We start from the raw sequence: 21,376 nt of genomic DNA, 5'->3' as shown, positions 1-21,376 counted from the left end.
TTAGGCAAAACAACAGCACGCATCCAAATTGACGGCTATTCATGGTACTGGCTTCTATTGCCTGTCAGACTGAATGAGGATAACCAGGTTGTGTTTTAAGTGGCTTTATTGGTACAGTGGTAAGGCACTAAGGTACAGCATCCGCTCCCAAACAAATCCACTTATTCCTTTGCAAAAAACAACAGATAAGTGTACTCTTTGCATTATATATTCTAACAGCTCTTGAGTCATAATAATAAATAAAAAAAACATCAGGCTTTGCATCAAATATGTGCGAGCCAAGCTTTCATTCTCAGGTGCTAAAACTTTGCAAAAAACATACGTGAGTAATACATGAACAGTCATGCACATCCAAAATGGCTGTTCATTGACACACAAAGCAATACAGATTGAAAGAGATGTGGATGCTGGTTCTGCTTCAATGCAAGCAAAATGCAATTGTTTCAGAAAACACTCGGTTAGAACCTCAGAATGCTGTGATCAGCATTACACTGAGTGCAGAGCAGGTTAAGGGCACTTAGTTTAATGTGTCCCTGAACAGTAAGACATGAGTGTGAGGACAGCAAAAATGAACAGGGAACGTGCATAGCTAAATGTGCAATGCGGTCATCAAACCTTCCAGTGACACACACAAGCATGGGCAATCTTGGCATATGGTTTCTTCTTCTACCATTATGATGAACAAAGACATTCTTCTTCGTCCTCCTCAGTGGCAGTTCTGGCATCTCGGGTGACATTTCTGGTTGTTGACGTTGCAACGGCAGCCTCCGCTAGTGTCCCCCGGACCCTGAGGGGCACAGAAGCACGTTAGGCAGGTACCAGGCAGACGTGAAATACCTGAGCGCTAAAGAACCGCCCGACAGTGCTCGACTCTTACCCCGGGACCCCAGCGAGGTCCCCTGGTGACCCAGCAGATCTCACTGTGACAGACAGTGCAACGCAACCAATCACAGCCCTCCTTTTTCTGCACAATAATGCCACACTGAGGGCAGTGCATGGCCTCGCCGGACCGGACCAGGGTCTGAGAGACGGAGTGTTAAATCACGATTATTGTCTGTTAATGTAATACGGGCAAAATTCGTAAACCACTGACAATTCTTTCCCCGTAAAAACAGAACCAACGTCATGGTTTGCGGGAATCAAACAAGGATGAATCAAGGTGTAAGTATTTGTTTAAAAGGGTCTGGACGGGGTGCCACCTTGAGCAGATCTCTGGTTCTGCGGGCGGCCGAGTCATTTTCAGCGCGAGCCGTCAGATCGTCCTGGTACTGCTTACAATCCATCTCTTCATGGATCGCCTGAGGGAGGGGAGAAAAAGATGTCCGTTCAAATCAACGGCGAAGGAACAAACGGGTTCACAGAGTGAACCACAAAACGAATTCCAGACAGAGACACTTTGTGGCAGGGAATATGATGTAAATGTGCTGTGGATTCTAAACTGTTCGTTCCACACAGATGAAAATACCCTCAAATTAAATCCCACAGGGGTTTCATTTTAAACGCCGTATCTATTCAAATCGCTGGAACGCGGCACTTTGGTTGAAGTTCACGGCGTCCGTTCACCTTGCAGAGCAGGCAGTTGTGCTTGTTACAGACGGGGCAGCGGAACACGTTCACGGTGTCCTCGTAGACACACCACCCGGCACAGTCCGGGCTGGCACAGTGGTAACTACCCTCACACCGAGACTCCGCCACGGACAGGCCTCTCTGCAGCCAGCGCTCATACTCCTCCGCCGACACCAGCTGGGTTTGGGTTCAGGACCAAAAGAGCAGAGGGGAAGAAGATCGTTAGATTGCTCATCGTGCACCGCTTTGGGCCCCTGGGGCCGGGAGGCACCGCCCTGAAAATGGCCTCATGTCCTAAAATCGCCTTTGCCTAATAGGAAATATGGAATGTTAAAACAGAACTGTGAAGTGAAAACCTGAGGGTTTTAAAAAGATGACCGGGGTCTAACTGTGGTTGACAGTGTGTCTATGACATCCAGCACTGTGAATAGCGAGTATGTCCACATACAGATGAGACAAACATGGAGGTCTCCACTCACAGCTTTGATCTCCCTCTCCTGCAGGGTACAGTCGCAGGCATACGTGTCATCACGGTAGGGGCAGGCCACCTCTGGGTCCTCGCACATCAGGACTACAGAGCGCAAGCAATCCCTGTGGACAAACAAGTACCACACACTCATCTCTGTCTCTCGATCTTACACTCAGTCGCTGCCCTGTGGCTCAACTCAAAATCCAACCCAGGACAGACCCAGCAGGGCTCTGTAAGAGGTGTTACAACTGAAATGACGCTTTGGCAGGTCACGGAGTTACCAACACATTGCTAACCAGAATAATGAAGTGTCTAGGGCTGGGACAAGCAATTGGATTCTTTTATTTTCTCGAGTGGAGGTCTGGGGGTCTGGAACATAATTTGTTGACCATAAGTTGACCGCAAGAAGCACATACAGATTTTACATTTGAAAAAGCAATCCTTTAAACCTTCACATACTTTCTGTTATAGTCTTAGAGTAATGTATAACTTTTGTTTTTATAAATCAAAAGGCAGGGCGGGGGGCAAATAAAAAAAATAAACCTGTGGGCTTCTGGTTTGGGTAACCCTGGGTTACAGGTGGGTGGGTCGTTACCTGTGGCCGTCTGGTTTGGGTAACCCTGGGTTATAGGTGGGTGGGTCGTTACCTGCAGAAACAGTGGAGACACTCCCTGAGCAGCACCCCCTCCCCAGGCTGCAGGTCCAAGTAACAGATCCGGCAGTCCACAGCTTCCGGGTTGGGCACCAAGTCTTTCCCATCCAACATCACCAGCCGGGCGAAGTTCTCCCTCCGCTCTGCTTCTCTAGCCTGGGTTGGTGGGGACCCACAACATAGGACACACGTCAGTAATCCAGAGCAAATCACATACACTGCAGACTGTGTAAATTAAGTGGCACATAGAGTCATGACACCTGTAAAAGTCAAATCCGTTTGTGCACCCCAAACAGGGCAATGTCCCTTTCCCTGCCCTGGGACGATTGGATTTCACCTTCATTGTATATTCAAACACACACACACATTTCAAAACAAGAGTTTTATTTAATTCCTTCATTACAATTACATCTTACAAAATGACTCGTAAACAGTTTATGGACAAGGTTTGACACCAATCCGTGCTTGGGTTCATTTTCCGGAAATGCTGACTAATTTTTTCATTTCTGACACAAATCACAAGTCCTGGTACCCACATTAGCATTTTTCACACCATGTTTAGATTATCCAAAAGTGCCTCAAATTGATTTGGAAACTCAACAAAGTCACTTGTAGATGATTTGAACATCATGCATAACAGATTATCATATTGAGACCATGACTTGAATGCGATTCGTTTCAGAAACGCTACTTATGGTACTGAGATTTTCAGTCTACAAGTATCTTTGTTGAGCTTCAATCAAACTTTAGATACTTATGGATGACCTGAACATCACAAAAATGCAAACATTGGTAACAAGACCTGGTTGGGATTTGTGCCACAAAGGATAAAATGTTAGCATTTACAAACAGGGACAGGGAAATAAAACCAAAGAATGGATTGTTGTCATGCCTTGTCCATAGTCTGCTTACATGGTAAGGAAAACCAAAGTGTCCTTCTGTAATTTGGGTGAACTATCTTTTTAAATACATGCTTCAATTGCCATAACAGGGAGATTTTTTCTAGTACGTTCAGTCAAAAGGCATCAATTATTAATTAAATGAAAACAAAATGTATTAAAAACAAAGACACTGGTTAACAGCCGTGACTGAAACCATTAGGAGTGGAGTGAGAAACACAGTGGTTATTCTCTGAAATGGTAGGGTTCACCTGCTTGGCACTAAACAAACATGGACTAGATGGCCTTGCAGTATAGTTACATAAATCATTACAAACATGCAAAATAGCTTAAGTGCTGTCCTATATACAAAGATACTGACATACAGGGGGCCACTATCATTTCATTTGCTTAGAAGTCCTGCCTGTTATGTGCAGATATATTTATATCAAACAAAGTCAGAGGGTAGGTCACCTCAACGCTGACCTATGAAAATGAACAGTCACTGAGATTCTGTCATTAGCTAAACGACTGTGGCTACGTAGCTTCAGTGAGTGCACGGTTTGAACAGAATGTTCAAGTATGTTTGTTACAGTTTCAAAATACAGAAAGTATGTGTGTGTATGTGTGTCAGTAGTCCTGGTCCAACTTTTCCAGTATTGAGCTGTTCTGAGACCCTCCACCCCTCAGCTCCTCTCTTCTCCCTTTCTCCTTCAAGAAACAAAGAGACAGAAGAGAAGAGAGTCAGCCTTCCAGAGCCCATCCTACCATGACTGATCTGCTCTATACTTTCTGGTTTTAAAACAACAGTGTGATTCACTTGTGTCGGAGGGAGGAAGCGCGTCCGTGTATCTACATCATAGCGTCCTACCCTGTCCTGTTGCCTGTCTGACAGCGTGCCTCTCCTGCCATATGCACCACTGTGACGTGTTCACATGCACGGTTGAGCGAGTGTTAGTATGAGAACCAAAGAGAAACACATCCTACCAGCTGGTACTGTCGGACGGCCTCCTTCTCCTGCTGTATGCGGCGGAGTTCCAAAGGGTCCGGTTTGTAGCTCCCGGGGACGGTGTAGCTGTCTGGACGGTCGGTGCTGCAGATCTCACAGCCGGGCCGCGTGGGTTTATTTATGTAAGTGCACGATGGGCAGGCCCAACCCTGAAACACACAAGCCAGAGGGTCACGGTGGTGGAGCTTCAGGCTACCCGCCCGAAGGTCAACTCACAGCATCAACTTCAGCCAAGTGGAAAAACAGTGGCTGGCGGTGTTGCTCAGAACCTCGGTGTACCTGAGGGCCTGATTTATTGGGAGTAAGTGCCTCGCTTAGCTGTGGCATCTCCAGGTTGATGAGGTCTCTGATTTCGCTGATGTTCAGCCGCTCCGGCCCCACTGCGCCGTCAGAACCTACCAGAACAAAGCGGGATGAGGAGAAAGTCAGAACAATGGCCCCTTCTGTCACTGGCGCGTGGTCGGCGCGCCCCGTCGGAGCGTTTGGCATTCTCACCCGTGCGGCTTGTCTTGAGGGGCAGCGTGTTGTAACCCCTCCAGTCCTGGGAGGAGGGCCCATTGCTGGGGGCTCCGGGCGGAGCAGCGGGGGTGAGGAGGGCACTCTCCTGGTCCTGCTGGAGCAGCTGCCGCGTGAGGCGGGCGTGGCGGGCGGAGAGGAGGTACAGGAAGGCCGTGTCCCCGTCCCTGCGGATCCCGTAGGACGCCAGGGAGCGCTGGTCGGCGCACAGGCACTGTCCAATCACCCAGCGCTGTACCCGCGGATGGAAGCCGTATTCCAGGAACACCTTTTGACAGGGTGGGGGGGGGAGCAGAAGGTAGGATGGTCTCACACTGGCCACGAGGCGTAACACAGGGATTTCATGTGAAACCACAGTTTTTTGGACTGACCTGCTTTTTCAGTATGGCGATGGTCGTGTGGGGAGGGGCTTTCACAGTGACACAACAGGAAGACGAAGAATCTTCAACCACTACAGCCAAGCTTTCAATGGCGACAGAGAGAGAAAGATACAGTCACCAGCTCTCAAAATACCAGTTTCTTGCCATACAAGTCACCCTCAGACTTCTCAAACCACTTCCTCTTTTTTCCTACCCAGAAAACCCTGCTGCCCGCAAGTCTCTCACCTGACCTCTGTGCCCTCGGTACTCCTCTCCGAGGGCCGGATTTTCAGCGCGGCTTGCTGACGTGCCAGGGAGGCGGCGTATGCGGAGGCCGCTTGGACGTCGCCGGCCTGGATGGCCTGGGTCAGCTCGGCACACATCTCCTCTACAGACCAGCGGAGACAGGGGGCGAACACAGGGACGGTGAGCCGGCGGGGAAGGCACAAACGTGACCTTGCACACCGCCGCAATAATTACACGCATGCCTACGGTTGAGCATTCTCATGAAGCTTAATGCGACCACACTGTGCGGCGCTACCTGTGCGCGGCAGGACGGCTGAGCCAGGCGTCTCCGAGGCCCCCAGGGGTGGCGGTCTGTCGACGGTGGGAGGCCTGTCCGACACTGAGGGGTCAGGAGAGGTCAGAGGAGTCAGGGTGTTAAAGGGTGACAATTCTGCAGATAAACCGAATCAAAGGGGCATAGACTGACCCCTGTGCGCCTCTCTGAGGGATGACATCACCACGGTGGCCCACTCCTGAGCCTCGCGCTCGCAGCGGAAGTTGAAGCTAATGCGGTCGCGAGGGGGCGTGGCCAAGCTCAGCTCGTGGCATTTCGGTGACTTCACCTCATAGTTCACCGACTTCAGGTCAAACTCTGCAATGGTCTGGACGGGGTGGGTGAGAGAGATTAAAGGAATACTAATTTAACACACTGAAGTAGGCCACCTAGCTACCTCAGTAGTGTGTTGACTATGAGCTCTTGCACTGGTGTCATTTTGGAATGGCATCTTAGTTCAGGTTTTAGTAGAGGTCCAGTTTCACAGCAGCAAAATAGACTTGCTGGTAATGGAAACAAATTATTATATTGATCAGTTTCAAGCTAGTCTGTGACACCTCCCTTTAAGGGAAGTCAGAAGACAGCAGGACAGCACCGTAACGTCATAAATGTCAAGATAACTCTGGTCTCAAGCCTTGGTAACACTATTAATAATAAAGATATCACGTGACTTGACATGTAACTTCACTTCATTGAGTTTTCGCTGACAGTTTTAAAACAGTTTTTTACCTTTTCAAACGTTCTATGCCGTAACAATTATTTGACAACATGGCTGACTTTAACACATGAATTCCCCCTTCATATCTTCTCTATCTTACCACACTACGACCCGTTGTTCCGCTAGTGTCCCGAAGCGTGAGGCGGAAATCCCCGGACTTCCCAGGGTCCATACTGAGCTGGAGACGGAGTGACTCATCACCTGCCCCTGGAAGACACAACGGCCGAATACCAGAATGGCAAACGGAAACCCGTACCGACATCAAGACAGTATGGCAGCCAGTTTGCGAGGCCCCATAGCCCGGTATGGGTGAGGAGTGTTCCGGCGGAGGGGTCTGAGTAGTCCACCCGCCTGAGCTCAGCGACATTCTACCGACAGCCTCATGCGCTGTTTGGAGACGTCAAGACACTGTTCCTGGTGTGTTTACTACCACCCCACTATTGCCAGCAGCAAGTTTAGCTTGTATTGCCATAAAATTAGCGTTTTCATCGTATGCGCTTCATTTACCAAGCTCACAACAACTGAACCGAGTAACAACCAACTAGGAAGCAAGTGCGCACTCTCTGGTACTGTTTGTTTGGCTCAAATCATGGCTATAATTGCGCCCCCACACGGTGAAACCATGTACCTACTACACAACATGGCTTTGCTGGATTTTGCTACAGCCTATATATATTTTTAACGATTAGAATGTCCTCCATTCTCAAGACGTATCCAAAAGTCGAGATACTGGTACCTAACTTGCAGCAAATAATTATAGTTGGTTCAATAGAACTGGGTTTATCTACTTTCCAAAATCCATCTAAACAGACAAAAAGGTGTGTGGGCAATATCGAAGCAATACATAATGAAAAATGTAGATATTTGTTCTTATAACATTCTCTAAAACCGTATGCCTAGTCATTGCATTCCAGTATCGCTGATGTATCACAATAACTCAGACATCTAATAATCGTGTCACTAAATTTGAAACAGCGTCGCCGCGTGTTTACCTTCATTTTCGCTTCCGTGTAAATAAAATCCGCTAACTTCTGACCAATCAGAACAGATCTGAAAATTACTGATGGAGAAAGTTCCGATACGCGTACAATTCGTTTGAGAATTTACGTCCAGAAAATGTTGAACGGACTTTTGGTGAGGTGTTGTTTAAAGCAACATCCCTTCATGATTTTAAAAATGGTCATCCGGCGATGCAGCGTTTATTTCAAACGAGACAGAACGTAAAAACAAACTGAATGCATTTCGGATGTGATTGGTCAAAAGGCAATTTTTTTTGCGAATTGTATCAAAATTTGGCTGCCAGAAAAGTAGCTGATGGGTCCTGAAAATAGACCACATTCTATCCTGCAACAGAGTGACAATTTAGAGGCAATATATGTATCACCCCTTGTGAACATGAACAGAAATGTTTGGTTAACTTGGGTATAAGTTGTACAAGGTCATTAGATAAACTCTACAAGGTGCATTGATACACATTCATTGTATGTTTGATTATCAATACATTTTATTTAAGACTGTGTCATTAAATATGCTACAACAAAAAACAATAATTGTGAATGCAATTGGAGAAGACCAGGAAGTAAAAGGCCTGGACATCAATATATTTTTGCTTACACCACACTTTCCATATTCCCTGTCCTGCGCCAAAGTGAAAATGACAAAGAATGACAAGTATTGGAATTTTAGCTAAAGTAACTGGTACTCAGTCTAAAGGGAAATAAGTTGTTACGTGAAATTACATTTTCTCACTCACTCACTCACTCACACTGACAGACACACTGAAATGGGGGAAGTCTGGCCTGCTCTGGTCACTTCCTCTTGCTCCAGAAAGCAGTCAGCGAGTGAGAGTCAGTGAGTGAGTCCTGACAAGATCCTCAGAGGGTATATGGACTGAACAATGCCTCACCGCTCTTTGTTTGTAGTTCTAGCTATCCTGGCCCACAAGCCCCAGAGCGGGTTGGTCCAGGAGGTCCAATGGCCCATTCACACTCTTTGCAATATGGACAAACTGCAGATCGCCTATCGCAGCTGTGGTGAGTAACCGGGGTGAAAAACACAAGATGTTGAAAAGACGTCTTTCTTGATTAAAAAATAACATTGAAAAGACATCTTTCTGGATGAAAAAATAACATTTAAAAGACGTCTTTCTTGATTAAAAAATAACATTGAAAAGATGTCTTTCTGGATGAAAACACATCGAAAAGACATGAAAAGATGTTAAAGAAGTGTCAGGGTACCACTAGTCTGAGTTACCGGTCTCATTAGCTCACATTCCAATTCACGACACTCCTTTGGCACAGTTTATGGAGTACAGGCGATGGAATGTACTCAGACTAGGCTACCACACATTACAAGGGAGATAAGACAACAATACAAAACTTCTGGTATGCAAGTATGCGTAGCACGGTAGAGAACGTTATAGTGGTATGACTTTCAGTTTTAGTCTCTTTCATTGTTTATCTCATCATTACATTTTTAAATTGTTTGACACGGCTTGGATGTTGCTGTTTGGTTTTTCTAAACCCTTCACAGGGCATTGGAGTCACTATTAACCCAGCCATGATGTTGCTATTTGGTTTTTCCAGACCATTCACAGGACATTGGAATCAGTATTGATCTCTGCCCTGCGACACTTTCACCGTTGAAGATAAATGTGAATTTGAGAGTGTCACTTCTGCTCCGTGAGTTCAGTTTTTCCCATTGTTGATTGTTTTCACTTCCCTTTGAAACAGAGCCACTGGCGTTCTATGCTGTGTTTACACAAGTACACCAACCATTTCTGTCAAAAGACAAATGAATACTACAAATAAGATCAGAAACGAGCTGCCAGTGTTAAACCTTATCCTCTCTAACAATAACTTGAAATTACACGTCAAAATATAAGTACATCAATTCAGCCACATTCATATGTTTAAAGATGTTCAATAACCAACATTTAACTATGGTTGGTAAAAGTATGTTATCGCATTGTCACCAAAAAACTTGGAAATCCCATTGGTGATATATGGCATAAATCAAGGGCAATTGATGTCTTCAAGCTCGTTCATAACAACAATGCTGGGTCATAACATTGATGCTGGGTCATAACATTGATGCTTGGTCATAACACTGATACTGGGTCATAACACTGATACTGGGTCATAACACTGATGCTGGGTCAAAGCATCCCAGCAAAATGTACAAGTGTTATGTACAAGTATTAAGTATAATGAATTTTACAAGTAGGATCTATAGACGTGCAATGAAGGCCAATGCAAGTACATAGTGCAATTCTAAATGTGCAATTAAGGCAAATTGAAGGTAGCATTTGTAGCTGAAATGCTGGGGTTGCAGCAACGAGGCAGCAAGGTTATTGCCATCTTTGTATATCGCCTGCCCACAGGTCAGTCCACCGATGAGCTATACCTGTCTGCTAAGTTGATCCTGGAAGGGGGCGTCGCTTTTCAACTTGATGAGCCTTTGTGCCAGCCTGATTTCCCCCGCTTCACCTTCTGCTCCCGAAAGAAAGGAGGTGTGTGGCTCTAATACCAGAATAAGGCTGGAATTCAATTAAACCCAGTAATTCAGCATGGCAAGTAGTATACAGCACCAGGTATAGGTCAGTAAATACTATTTGGCCGTGGGAGAAAAACTCTGACTTCCATAATGCAACAAGGGTCAGATTGAATTCCTGGGCCCAGGAACACTAATAGAAATGTACTCTTTTCTTGCATTGAATGCACTTCATGTTACAGAACTGATTGTTTTTGACACACCATTGAAGTTGGACAAACTGAAATACCTACCGGTGAGCTTTCCTTTTTTTTATTGACAACAACAACTGGACCATACAGGATATAAAACCAAGAATGTGAATACCTTGTGACTGAAAATGTTGCTGTCATATTGTTATGTCCATATTTTGATTTATTCCAGTGAGTTGCATAGTATTAACTAATTCTTCTTCTGCTCTCTTCTCCAGGAACATCTTAATGTGCATACTGTCATTGTGAACCAAAATGGTTACCACATTGCCTGCTTCAATATAACCATAATAAAAAGATAGGCCTAGAAGAAGAATGTTAGGCAGACATTTTCAGAAATGTGAATTAATTATAAATAACAATTGAGTTTTGATGAATATAACTCCATTGTTGCTGTATGTCGCTCTGGTTAAGAGCATCCGTTAATGTGCTCATTTCAGCTGCCATATATAAAATATAATTTAGCTTATGATTTGCAAACAATTCAAATCTAAAAAACAAACATTGTATAGTCTCATAACATGCGTGTTTAAAACTCTAATGGCATCATGGGTGGTCAGTCCTATATCTGCAGTGCAGCATATTTATTTTCTAAAAAAGAGGTGATCTATTTATTGTTTTAATAAGTATAATAGCTTTAATGTGAATTAAATTACATAGTAAAAACAAGAGGAATAATTATATTGTGATTTGAATGATGAACTGTATTTGACATGCTTCATCTTAGCGTTGGCCTACACTATTTGTATCCAGGAAACTGGTAAATACTGTACAAGATAAATGACTTCAATCCAAACCAACCATCATTAAATCCTTCATTTTAGAAAATGTATTTATGTTTGTCAATTTACAGTAATTTGCTGCTTTGAAATTCAGTTTCTCTGATTTTGTCAGTTGGTACCGATTTCAAAATACAGTAGAGGTTTGATCAACAGTACAACTCCTACTTAAATATAGCTGTTAAAAAACAACAATGACCTTTGTCTAAAATACACTCTGATTATGCAATCACAGAAGATTCTACATTGGGAGTTTCCTCTGTCATCCACTAGAGGTCCTACTCATTTTAATGTGAGACTAATATATCATCTTCCATGCCGCATGTGAAAAGTTCCCTGAAGATTTTTATTGTTGACATTGCAATGTGTGAACCTCTTAATGCATCTGGTTACATCCAAGTGACTATTTAGTAATTCATTCATCTGTACAGGTGCCTTGTGTTCAAATTAGACACTGATGCTATTCTAGCTGGAGGTTTATACAGTGGTTATACTTATAATTAGACACTGATGCTATTCTTGCTGGAGGTTTATACAGTGGTTATAAGTTATACTATATCAGTGGTTCTCCACTCCAGTCCTCAGAACCCAAAGTTCTGCTAATTTTCATTCTAGCCCTTTAAATCTTGATCATCTTAGACCAGGGACACCAGGTGAATGTAATTAACTATCAGGTCGAATAGAAAACAAACAGTAGACTGGGTTCCCAAGCTCAGAGTTGAGAACCCCTATTCTACATTGTCCATGAGGATTTGGATACCCTACTAAATGTCCAGCATTATAATTGCTGTTTACTTATGTGACTTTTTATTGTTGTTGCGTCTTGTCAACACTTCGCTGTGTGAACTTTTTAAGAGTTACCACAGCAGAAGGACAGATTCTGTTATCACCAACAGTCCCTGATACCGATCCTGATAAAAGTATTTTGCTGTTGCCAAAGAGTCAAGAGTTTTACACCACACTTCAAGGTCTCCTGTCCTAATAATGTTTTCATTAGACAATGTTACTTTTTTTTTTTAAATGCATTGAGGCTGGGTTTGAATACTTAAGTTGGTCCTGTGATTGGTTTGCCCGGTATCTGAGGCCTTTTGTGTGGGCCTTTGGACCCGTGTTTGTCTAAAAGGTGGCAACTGAAAAGGCATCCTCAATAACAGGTGTGGCGCTATAGCAACCATCCCTACAGCCAAGGTTGGACTAAGTTACCCGCCATTTTGGTCACTCATGCCATGACCCAACCATAAACACACACACAGCCTCACACACTGACACACCAACACTTGGTCTAGCAATGATTAACTTTTTAAGCCAGGAACACACACACCTTCATACACCAATACCATCCCATTCCACAGGGGCAAGAGTCCCTAAAAAAAAAAAAAAAATGTGATGACAATACATGATGTTCATGTACTGCTACTGTTGTGACAAATCCCAAGGTTGTTTCATCCCAGTATGGGTGATGGCTTCTGGGCATAGCCTTTAGTAGGACAGACTGTCACACTGCAGTGCAGGTCAGATCTCAAAGCACTCGAGCACTCCAAACAATTTGGATCCCTTGACAGGGTTTAAGGAGGCTTCATGTTACCACCTCTCTCTCTCTCTCTCTCTCTCTCTCTCTCTCTCTCTCTCCCACACTTCACTCCTAACGCTGTTCAAACTTGCAAACGTATGTTTTTGTGGCACTGCTTCTTCCTCCTAATATCAAGAAAATGTTAGGAAATGCAATAAATAGCGGGTACTACATTTATCTGGGGTTGTGTTCATTCTGACACGCAAGAGAATACAATGTAATGTAAAACAGACATTAAGGTGAAGAATAAAGGGAGTGTCATTGGACAAGTCCACGTCACCTGATCCCTCCCTTTTCATTTAAGTCTAGTACCAAATGAGCACTGCACAGGTGATAGGACCTATAAGGGTATGTTATAAATTTGGGAAAGCACTGTAAACTCTCAAAGCAGTAGGAACAAAGCTGACAAAAAAACCAGAACATAAAAAAAACAGTTTGCATTGTTTCCTGTGGCTTACCCTAACGGGGCCATAGACTTAACATAATGTGGAAATACGTGTAATTAATGTATCAAAATGCATTAATCGATGACGGATGGAGATCGATCACAACTAGACTCACATAATCTTATTTTTTAGGATGTTACCCAGGAATGTGGCAGACAAATATACCACTAATGTAAGGCAATTTGCACAAAGAATCGGTCGCGCACAGTACCTAATCTGTATCAAAAAATAATTCACAAGCTGTCCTGATGCACGAAGAGTCTGTGGCGCTACAGTGCAGACTGAAAGGCAAACAACCGTTACCTACAAATCATTCGTCACCAATGGAAACCGGTTTTTCACCACTCCCCCTGTCCTAATCTTTGCATTTACTTCCTACCCACAGAAGGCAAGATCTTCCACTCGTTTTTTTTTTTACCGTAATTCACATCACTACTATGTTGTACAAAGTCAATTTCTCCCACACATCATGATGTATGATAAAACCCCCGAAACGGTTTAAACAGTTAAATAAGGCCATATAGGCGAGTCCACAGCCAATTGAGTATGCAGCATGTGCTTGTCATCCCCCACACAACCAACAGGTGTTTATCTCATGTGACTGACGACCGTGCTGGGGTTGAGTCAAATACAGTGTAATTACATTTTGTACAGGACTAGAGCTTTAAATAGTTGTAATATATAGCAAAATCGCTGTCGAGTGTTTATTAACTTTTTTGTGCTCTTTTGTCGAAATGTGATCGCGCGCTGATCATACCGGTCTATAAGTTGTTTCGTTCTACAGAATTTGAGATGTTGTTGCCGCCTCGCGCGCGATGGATGAATCCAACCTTTTGTTGCTTTCGAAGTGGGGATGGTGGTTCCTTAGCAACGGGGTTGAAACATTGGTTACGTTCAATAAATAACATCACACATTTTTGTGGATTTTGTGACTGCAGAAAGACACTGCCACTTGAGAAGCCAGTGAGATAAAAACTATTGGCCAATCACTAAAATACCGACCACTATGGCTACTTTCTCTTTGAAACCTAAAAACAAATTGATTCAATTGCATATTATTACAAAAAACTGAGATGTACCCCCGGGATGTTCTGATGGAAAATCGTAAACTTTTGCAACGTAGAAATGTTATTTAGCATGCGAACACTTTTCTAGAATTCTAGGCATACCTAGAGAAAATACAATTTTATCGGGAACCAGGCAAGCATGCACTTCTTTAAACCAAATGTACCGATTGTTTGTCAGTAGTTTATTTTGAATTTGAAACAAAACAATTGATAGGATTAGTGATGTAATGTAATTACTTTTCATCTCAGGCTGATACTGTGAGTATTTTCGATGGCCAGGCTATCACTTGCGGAATGAGTGGATTTAAAGGTAGTTTAGCACTCCGGTTAAAAATATATATATTTATAAGCATGAAACACAAAATCATGCAAATTAAAAAAAGATTATGTTATGTTATCCTTTAAAGGGGTAGTTTGGGATTTTGTCAAGTAGGCCCAAGATCTAACTCCCAATAGTAAGACGAGGATCCCATTTTTAAGTCTGCACGCCATTTGGAGGAAGTTGCCTTTGCGCACTTGCTAAATAGCCGTAGCACAATGACTGGAAGTCCATGGGAACCGCTAGCAATTATCATTGGCCGGCGAAACTAACTTCATTTTTTCGTATGGACGTAAACACATAACAATGGTATGCACGAGTTCATCTGCCCGATCAAGTAGATACATAGGCTATATTTTCTCTTGAGGGACTTACATTTTGTGAAAAATGTCACTCCCCAAAATCAGATGTTTACCAGATGAGGACCTTAACTCTAGTGGTGTTATCTAAACTGCTGACCTTGTCATACACTAGGTGGCATGGGTTCGAAACGGGCCTACTGCCTTTTGACTCCACCTTCCCCTTATCTCCATTGTCTTTTCAACACTGATCTTCATATAACAAAACGGGAAATTACTATAACAGTGGAACTGCCAGACTGATTGAATCTTATTTTTTTCAATTAAGATATGCCTCAACCCTATATTAATGGAGTACCATCTAATTTTGTAATTTTATTTGGTGCAAATGTTTACCATTCAGTTAGAGTTGATTGAACATCTAAATACAGTACTTAGAGATTTAGCTTTAGTGATCAATGTTCAGATAAAAATGAAAAGGATCTCCAAAAATATGTTGACAAATGACAACCTGATATCACTTGTCAATGGCTAACGGTGGGCACATTTGGTGGAGATTTGTCTTGCATGTCACCTTCAATCAAATTATGTTTAATTTGGGTCGAATCCAAAGATAAATTCTTTCCAACCTGGCCCCAGATGTTTGTGCAGTTTCCTGTTCATTGTCTTTGTCAAGTCAAACACAATTCACACTTACTCTTCAATTCATCATGCCCAAATTAAAGTTGTTTGTCTAGTCAGACAAAAAAAAATCCACATAATGGTAGTGTAGCCTATATATCTGACTCCATCTCAATGGGGCCCCAGACAGTGTGAGGGCTGTGCAGGCTCCAGTTGAACTGCATAGAGGGGAGGGATGTTTGTCGGCCAGTGGTTGATGAGCAAAGGCGCGGGGAGGGGTCTGTATCCAGAGATGAGGGCTTGGAGGAATGTTGGAGTAAGCCAGCACCAGTTGAAACTAAATTTAACAATTGAAACTAGCTAAATATAGGTTGTTTATGCATCCATCGCTGCATTCTTTATCTACTTAAACATTATTTTAATCGATACATTTTTTAATTGATAGGTGTGTATTTGGTATGGTGTTATTTTGTGAGTCGTATATGTTCATCGTTCAAAGTTACCAAATCAATAAATGTGATCTGCAACAAACTTTAAAAATCTTGACGGTTCGCCAAGTGTACTTCCTCTTGACACGTTTTCGTGCAGAGTTTACCACACCACACGATACAACTTTTTGCTCTTTTGAGACCCTTCCTGTAGGCTAGAGATGCTTACTGGCTCAAGTCTAGTGGCAGCCTCAGTAACACGTCCCCTTGGAGACTAGCAGGAACAACACGTGATGCGTCTTACTTATCAGGTTTAGGGGAGAGGAGAGAGCAGCGCTTTGGGGACGGTCAGAGAGGAAAGCGAAGTTAAGTGTTTTCCTCTCGTCTCTCAACTCTTTCTTCTATCTTCCTCTTTAGGAATTTGGAAGAAAGAGTGGGGAACAAAGTTGTCGAACTTTGCACATCCTCAGAAACGCCATTTTGATTCCTCTCCGGAACAACTTTGCAGCTTCTTTTTTTTCTTAGCCCATCATCACCATTCACCATCATCAGTATGTCTCGGCGCAAGCAGCCCAACCCCAACAAAGTCAAACGTAAGTACCTAGCTCCTCGGCTTATTATCTTAAGTCTGATGTATTTGTTTGGTTTTGTCGATGTGTGATGTTAACTGAGTGTTTGGTGAAGTTTACAGTTGTTGTGACACACAAAGTTGTTAAAGTTCGAAAAGAGATGTGGATAGGATAGTTTTCGCAACTCCCATTTGCTTCCTAGTTTCGATGAGGACCTGATGCTCATCCATGATTAAAACGCATGAGCGTTGGAATTTGTATTTTCTTTATATTTTTATTGTAACTGAGAATGTGTAGTTACTCATTCCGACTTCAAATTAACAGCAGTTGTTAGAGTTTTAACTTCCCCCTTCGGTAAAAGTTTTTTTTTAATGATGGGGGTTCTAGATGGAGGTTCAAAGTCTACTGCTAGCTTGCTAACTAGCCGCCTGTTGCTCCGCTCGAGCATCCATATCTTCAGTGTACTTTGATCGAAGCATAGCTACAGCTTAGTGGCCATGTGTCGGTATAGCTAGCTACATTTTGACCTTGTCGAGACGTTTTCGAAATCTATTTAGTTTTTCAAGTGTAGCCAATGTTTTACAAATGTTACAATTCTAGTTATTTTATGATTTAACAAAATTATTTCCCAGTTTTTCAGGAAAGAAACCGAAACATAGTTCTTCCTACTTATTATGACGCATGTTATCCTCCTAGTTCTTACTTTCCCTAATTATTATCATCACTAGAAATAAAATGTTTGTCATTATTTCCTACTTTTCAAGTTCTAGAAATATCATAGACTTACACGCAGATTTGTTTCATATCATCTAAAACTAAGGATGCAAATGCATAGTTGGTATTTCTCGGTGATCATTAACTTATATTTTTTATTCTTAGCCAATTTAGACGCTCAAAAATTGCTCAAGAGAAGTGATAAATGGATGCGTTTTTGTCTCTTGGGGAACTGCAACGTAGCGCGAGCTGGTTAGATAATGGTTGCTAGGCATTTTTTCTCCTTTCCCCGTCGTCCTTTGCTCTCGTCGACTGCTGTGCTCATAAAAAGTGAAACTTTTTTTTAAATCTACTTTGCTGTATCACTTTGAAACAAGTCTGGTGATGGAGAGATTAACTGCGGATACGTTCATTGAATGTATTTTGTCGGTGGTTGAACACGGCGATGTTGCTCTTCTCTCGAGCTCTCTGACCACTTGGAAGGAGACAGGGAGGAGAGTGCAGATCCGGATGAGCAGTTCGCATTCCATTACGAAATTCTACACTGCAGTCGAGTAGGCCTACAGCGACAGCAGGATCATACACACTTATTTCGCTGTAGGGGAAACTCACCATCCAACTCTATACTCTTCTGCATCTAAACTGGTGTATTTGACTACCAAAATCGTGACTAGTTTAGCTGAATGTGCGACGACGCTACTCAGGGCAACTTTAGGGGACAGTAATGATGGGGGGTGGGGGTGTAAGCAGGATGCATCAGTTGACTTAATGTCAGAAGTATATCATTATACATTGAGGCGAGCCTGAAATAGCATTTGTTTAAAAAAGTTGTTTTTTTTTTGTGGTAGAGAAAGATGATGTCCTGGTTTAGGCCTTGCAGTCAGACATGGAGGGCATGCAAATAAAATGTTGGAGAGAAGGATGCTGTTGCTCTGTCAAGATGACAGCTTTTTTTTGGGGGGGGGGGGGGAAACAATAAAGCGATCATCCCTCAAATTATAATGTTTTTTCTGAGGAACTTGTAGAGATGGTATTATTGAATTAAGTTTGACTAAACCAACAGTTTTCTATTGTTTTGAGATGCTACGGATAGTTAATGAATGATGTTCAACTTGGAATCATAAAATAAGAGATGTCACTTTAGATATCTTCTGCTTTCCAACCTATACAATTTCTCCAAATCCACTGCATTATTGGTACTCATGACCATAGCTTTGGGTCTCAACTAAGCCAAGGAGCCAGTAGGCAAGTCAAAAAAAGAAATTATTGTGGGATGAGTAGATTGTCATATTTTATTTCATATTATTGTGACTAATTGTAGCATACAACAGAAGGCTAAATGCACATTTCTGTTGTTGGTTTGACAGGGATATTGTTTCTCACATTAATTCTCCTGAAATGGCAGTTTGACTGTCTGCCATCTTGTCTTGTTCCCTGTCTGAGGTTGGCTGTGATAGTCTTTAATGTAGCTATTTTTAAGTTTGTTTTACCTCATGCATAAATGGTACAAATTATAAGTGTAAAATGATTAAAACAATTACACCAAATCTTTGTCAACTTCCATTTGACATTTCTAGATGGACAACAATCTGAACCAAAAAATCACAAGGTAGATGTGCCTGAACATCGTGATTAGACGTTTGCTGGCTAAATGTGAAATGTGCTCATTAAAACTAACCTCTGTGATCTTCATCACTCTAGCTGCTACTTTGTATTGTTCAAGCAGATAAGATGGTAACATAGTGACATGTATTTCTTTCTTCATGCCAAAAGAGTCCGTCTGTCCATCATTGAAACCAGACCGTAGTCACCGTTGCCTAGGGTCGGGGTTATCAAGACTAACTTTGCAGCATCACCGACATAACACCGCAAGTTGGAATAAGCTACAAGATGAATTATTTAAAGAATTTTTTTCTTCCATTTACATTTCTCCTGGTGAGGTAATGGCCAGACAAGGATGTGAGCTCCATCCTCTAAGGAGTGGTAATTAAGAACATTCCCCCACCGCCCCCCCCCCCCCCGCCCCTGATGCTCTCATTAACCTAATAAGACCCAATTCATCCCCCAAAGACACTTACTTACACAGTGTCCCCTGACGGCAAGCCGACAGTCAAGTCCCTTCAACAATGCAGGGCAATGGTATTAGGTCTTGCCCCCCCCCCCGCAACCCCCTCCCCTTTCTCGTCATTCTTATTCCCCTCCCATTTAGCAGCTATCTTGTCGAGGTTCACTGAGGCTAAATTCATAGAATGGGAGAGGGATGTATGGGGCCAAACGCCCAGCAGACACTTTGACCGCCCTGAAGTCAAAATGGATAGAAGTAGTGCTATTGGGAAGGACCTGATGAAGATGGGTTATGGTTTCCCCAGTGATACAGATGGGTTGGCCCTTTGGCTCCCAGGGCTATTTTTAACCCGCCTTTTTTTAGATAAGATTAGGTTCCATCCCCTGGCCGGCTGATGGGGTGTGGAGGGGACACGGGGACTCTGCCTGTAGATGCAGGAGGAGGGAGGAAAGAGGGAACCTGAGGAAGATTGTTTCCAAAATGGAATCCAAGCTTGGGGTTCGGCCTCGCTGTGCCACCAAACCTTTCCTCGCTCAGGACCTCCTGCGATGTAGGCTACTCCTCACTGCTACATCGGGCTCCTCTCTGAGTCCTAGACCCCATCGTGGATACGTGACACAAATAAGTTATCCGATAATCTTAACCCAGTGATATTTTGGTGAAAATGGCTCAGTACATTTTCCGCTGTGATTATGTAGTTGCTACAAAGCAGGAAGTCCTTCAAAAAAATAAAAAATAAAAATAAAAAACTATATTATTGGAATGCTCTCCTTTCACATGGCCTACCCATGCTATGTAGCACCTCCCGATGTGTTAGCCTACATTCCAGACATTATTGACGTATTGACGGAACGAGGCCGAAGGTACGCACGGGAGTAACAGGTAGCCTATTGGCATGACGGAAACTTGAGAAGTGGATGGAACGGCTAAGTAGGACAGCGTTGGTGCTTCTATTGTGTTTGCACACGGGCCGCTTCAAGGGGTGGCTTTCGTTGGAGCCGAGCAGGGGAAGGACTTACTTTACAGGTGGGGCAATTCAGGCTGCAGCGGGGGGGGGGGCTGGCAAACACCCGCCGAGGGCCCCTTCTGTGTATATTACAACATGTTCCCGGGACCGCCCCGCTAGCCTGCCATAGCCGGGACTGTGGTCTGTAGGCCCCAGTTGAAATATAGTGGGGAAGCTCTGTGGTATTTGTAGGCACGGTCACACATTTGTGGTAAAAGTCCCAAATCTAGATGAATTCCGCCGGCTTTTAATAGGCAACACGCTACTAGAAGATCCAAGCTGTTGACCCTTAGTTGGTTCGTTTAAAAAAAAATATATATATTTGTTTATTTTTGCCAAGGGCGCCGAGTGACCCGTTTTTTACCCGGCCTCCCGTTGCCAAAACAACCGAGTGGCCCTCGTCTTTCTCGTCGGCCCTCGTGCGTGTGGTTAATTTTGGCCGAGTCATCGGTCGTAGGGTGTGTCGAGTGTCGAACTGATAAGCTGCCTGTGGGGGGGGGGGGTAGTTGCGGGCGCTGCACGGTGGCGATGTTGGCCCTGTCTCAGTGTTGTGTCCTGTGTGTGCTTTATCCCTCTGCACAGCCATCCACCCCCCCCCCCACCCCCCCACCTGTACCCCCACACATACACCGCACATGTACAAACTGCAAACTGCACTTACTGACCACCAAGCCTTCAGCCTCCAGCAAAGGCTGCAAATAAATCAGGTATTTACTGTGGGTTCAAAGTCTAACAGGACGACTGTGTCACTGATGTGAAAGAATGCCACAAGGGGGAGGGGAGAGAGACATGATGGGGTGGGTGAGGAGAAAGGGGGGGGGGGGTCTAGAAAATGGAGTCTGCAGCAGCACCACCTGGTTTGAGGAGGGGTGAGGAGGAGAGAGGCATGGGGGGGCAGGAAGTGAAACTGCCTCCTCTCCGAAGTGGTGGGGGGAAGAGATGGAGGAAGTGGAACAACAATGGCTCCTCGGTGTTGTCCTCTTCAGTCAGCTAGGCGGCTAGCTCCGCCGTGCCGATGAGACGG

General features: G+C 43.7%; 3 protein-coding genes across 6 annotated transcripts in view; 2 read left to right on the top strand and 1 right to left on the bottom strand.

Annotated features, from left to right (window-relative positions):
- Positions 1-88: 88 nt before the first annotated feature.
- Positions 89-7,290, bottom strand: shrprbck1r (sharpin and rbck1 related). Its single transcript, XM_010885849.5, has 14 exons — positions 6,827-7,290; positions 6,162-6,336; positions 5,991-6,074; positions 5,696-5,837; positions 5,462-5,552; positions 5,070-5,358; positions 4,854-4,969; positions 4,553-4,723; positions 2,683-2,843; positions 2,046-2,157; positions 1,564-1,743; positions 1,200-1,298; positions 878-1,021; positions 89-787 (listed from the first exon to the last, which is right to left on the bottom strand). Exons 1-14 carry the CDS (start codon positions 7,091-7,093, stop codon positions 707-709), a joined length of 2,112 nt encoding a protein of 703 aa, XP_010884151.2. The 5' UTR covers positions 7,094-7,290; the 3' UTR covers positions 89-706.
- A 1,256-nt stretch (positions 7,291-8,546) lies between these two features.
- Positions 8,547-11,291, top strand: ly86 (lymphocyte antigen 86). The gene is given in 5 exon segments (NM_001304065.1): positions 8,547-8,759; positions 9,312-9,407; positions 10,109-10,237; positions 10,461-10,513; positions 10,688-11,291. Coding segments are annotated over 5 exon segments (498 nt in total). The 5' UTR covers positions 8,547-8,623; the 3' UTR covers positions 10,772-11,291.
- Positions 11,292-16,203: 4,912 nt separating this feature from the next.
- rreb1a (ras responsive element binding protein 1a) overlaps positions 16,204-21,376 on the top strand; it is a 44,853-nt gene continuing 39,680 nt past the window's right edge. For all 4 annotated transcript variants that reach the window (XM_010885847.5, XM_010885846.5, XM_013139654.4 and 1 more), the window contains exon 1: positions 16,204-16,591. In XM_010885847.5, coding sequence (XP_010884149.2) covers positions 16,552-16,591 — 40 coding nt within the window. In that variant the 5' untranslated portion in view covers positions 16,204-16,551. The remainder of the gene's footprint in view (positions 16,592-21,376) is intronic.

This window comes from Esox lucius, chromosome 21 (assembly GCF_011004845.1).
Source record: "Esox lucius isolate fEsoLuc1 chromosome 21, fEsoLuc1.pri, whole genome shotgun sequence".
Lineage (NCBI taxonomy): Eukaryota > Metazoa > Chordata > Actinopteri > Esociformes > Esocidae > Esox > Esox lucius.
Note: the sequence above shows the minus strand (reverse complement) of the source record. Positions and strands in the feature narration are given on the sequence as shown.

Bases quoted from the DNA above. Each gene is read 5' to 3' on its own strand.
- shrprbck1r (XM_010885849.5), bottom strand. From the start codon at position 7,093: ATGTCGCTGAGCTCAGGCGGGTGGACTACTCAGACCCCTCCGCCGGAA. The intron at 5,838-5,990 runs GTAGCGCCGCAC...GCTGGTCTGTAG, and splicing joins AGCCGTCCTGCCGCGCACAG to AGGAGATGTGTGCCGAGCTG. The intron at 5,553-5,695 runs GTGAGAGACTTG...CGCCATTGAAAG, and splicing joins ACCGAGGGCACAGAGGTCAG to CTTGGCTGTAGTGGTTGAAG.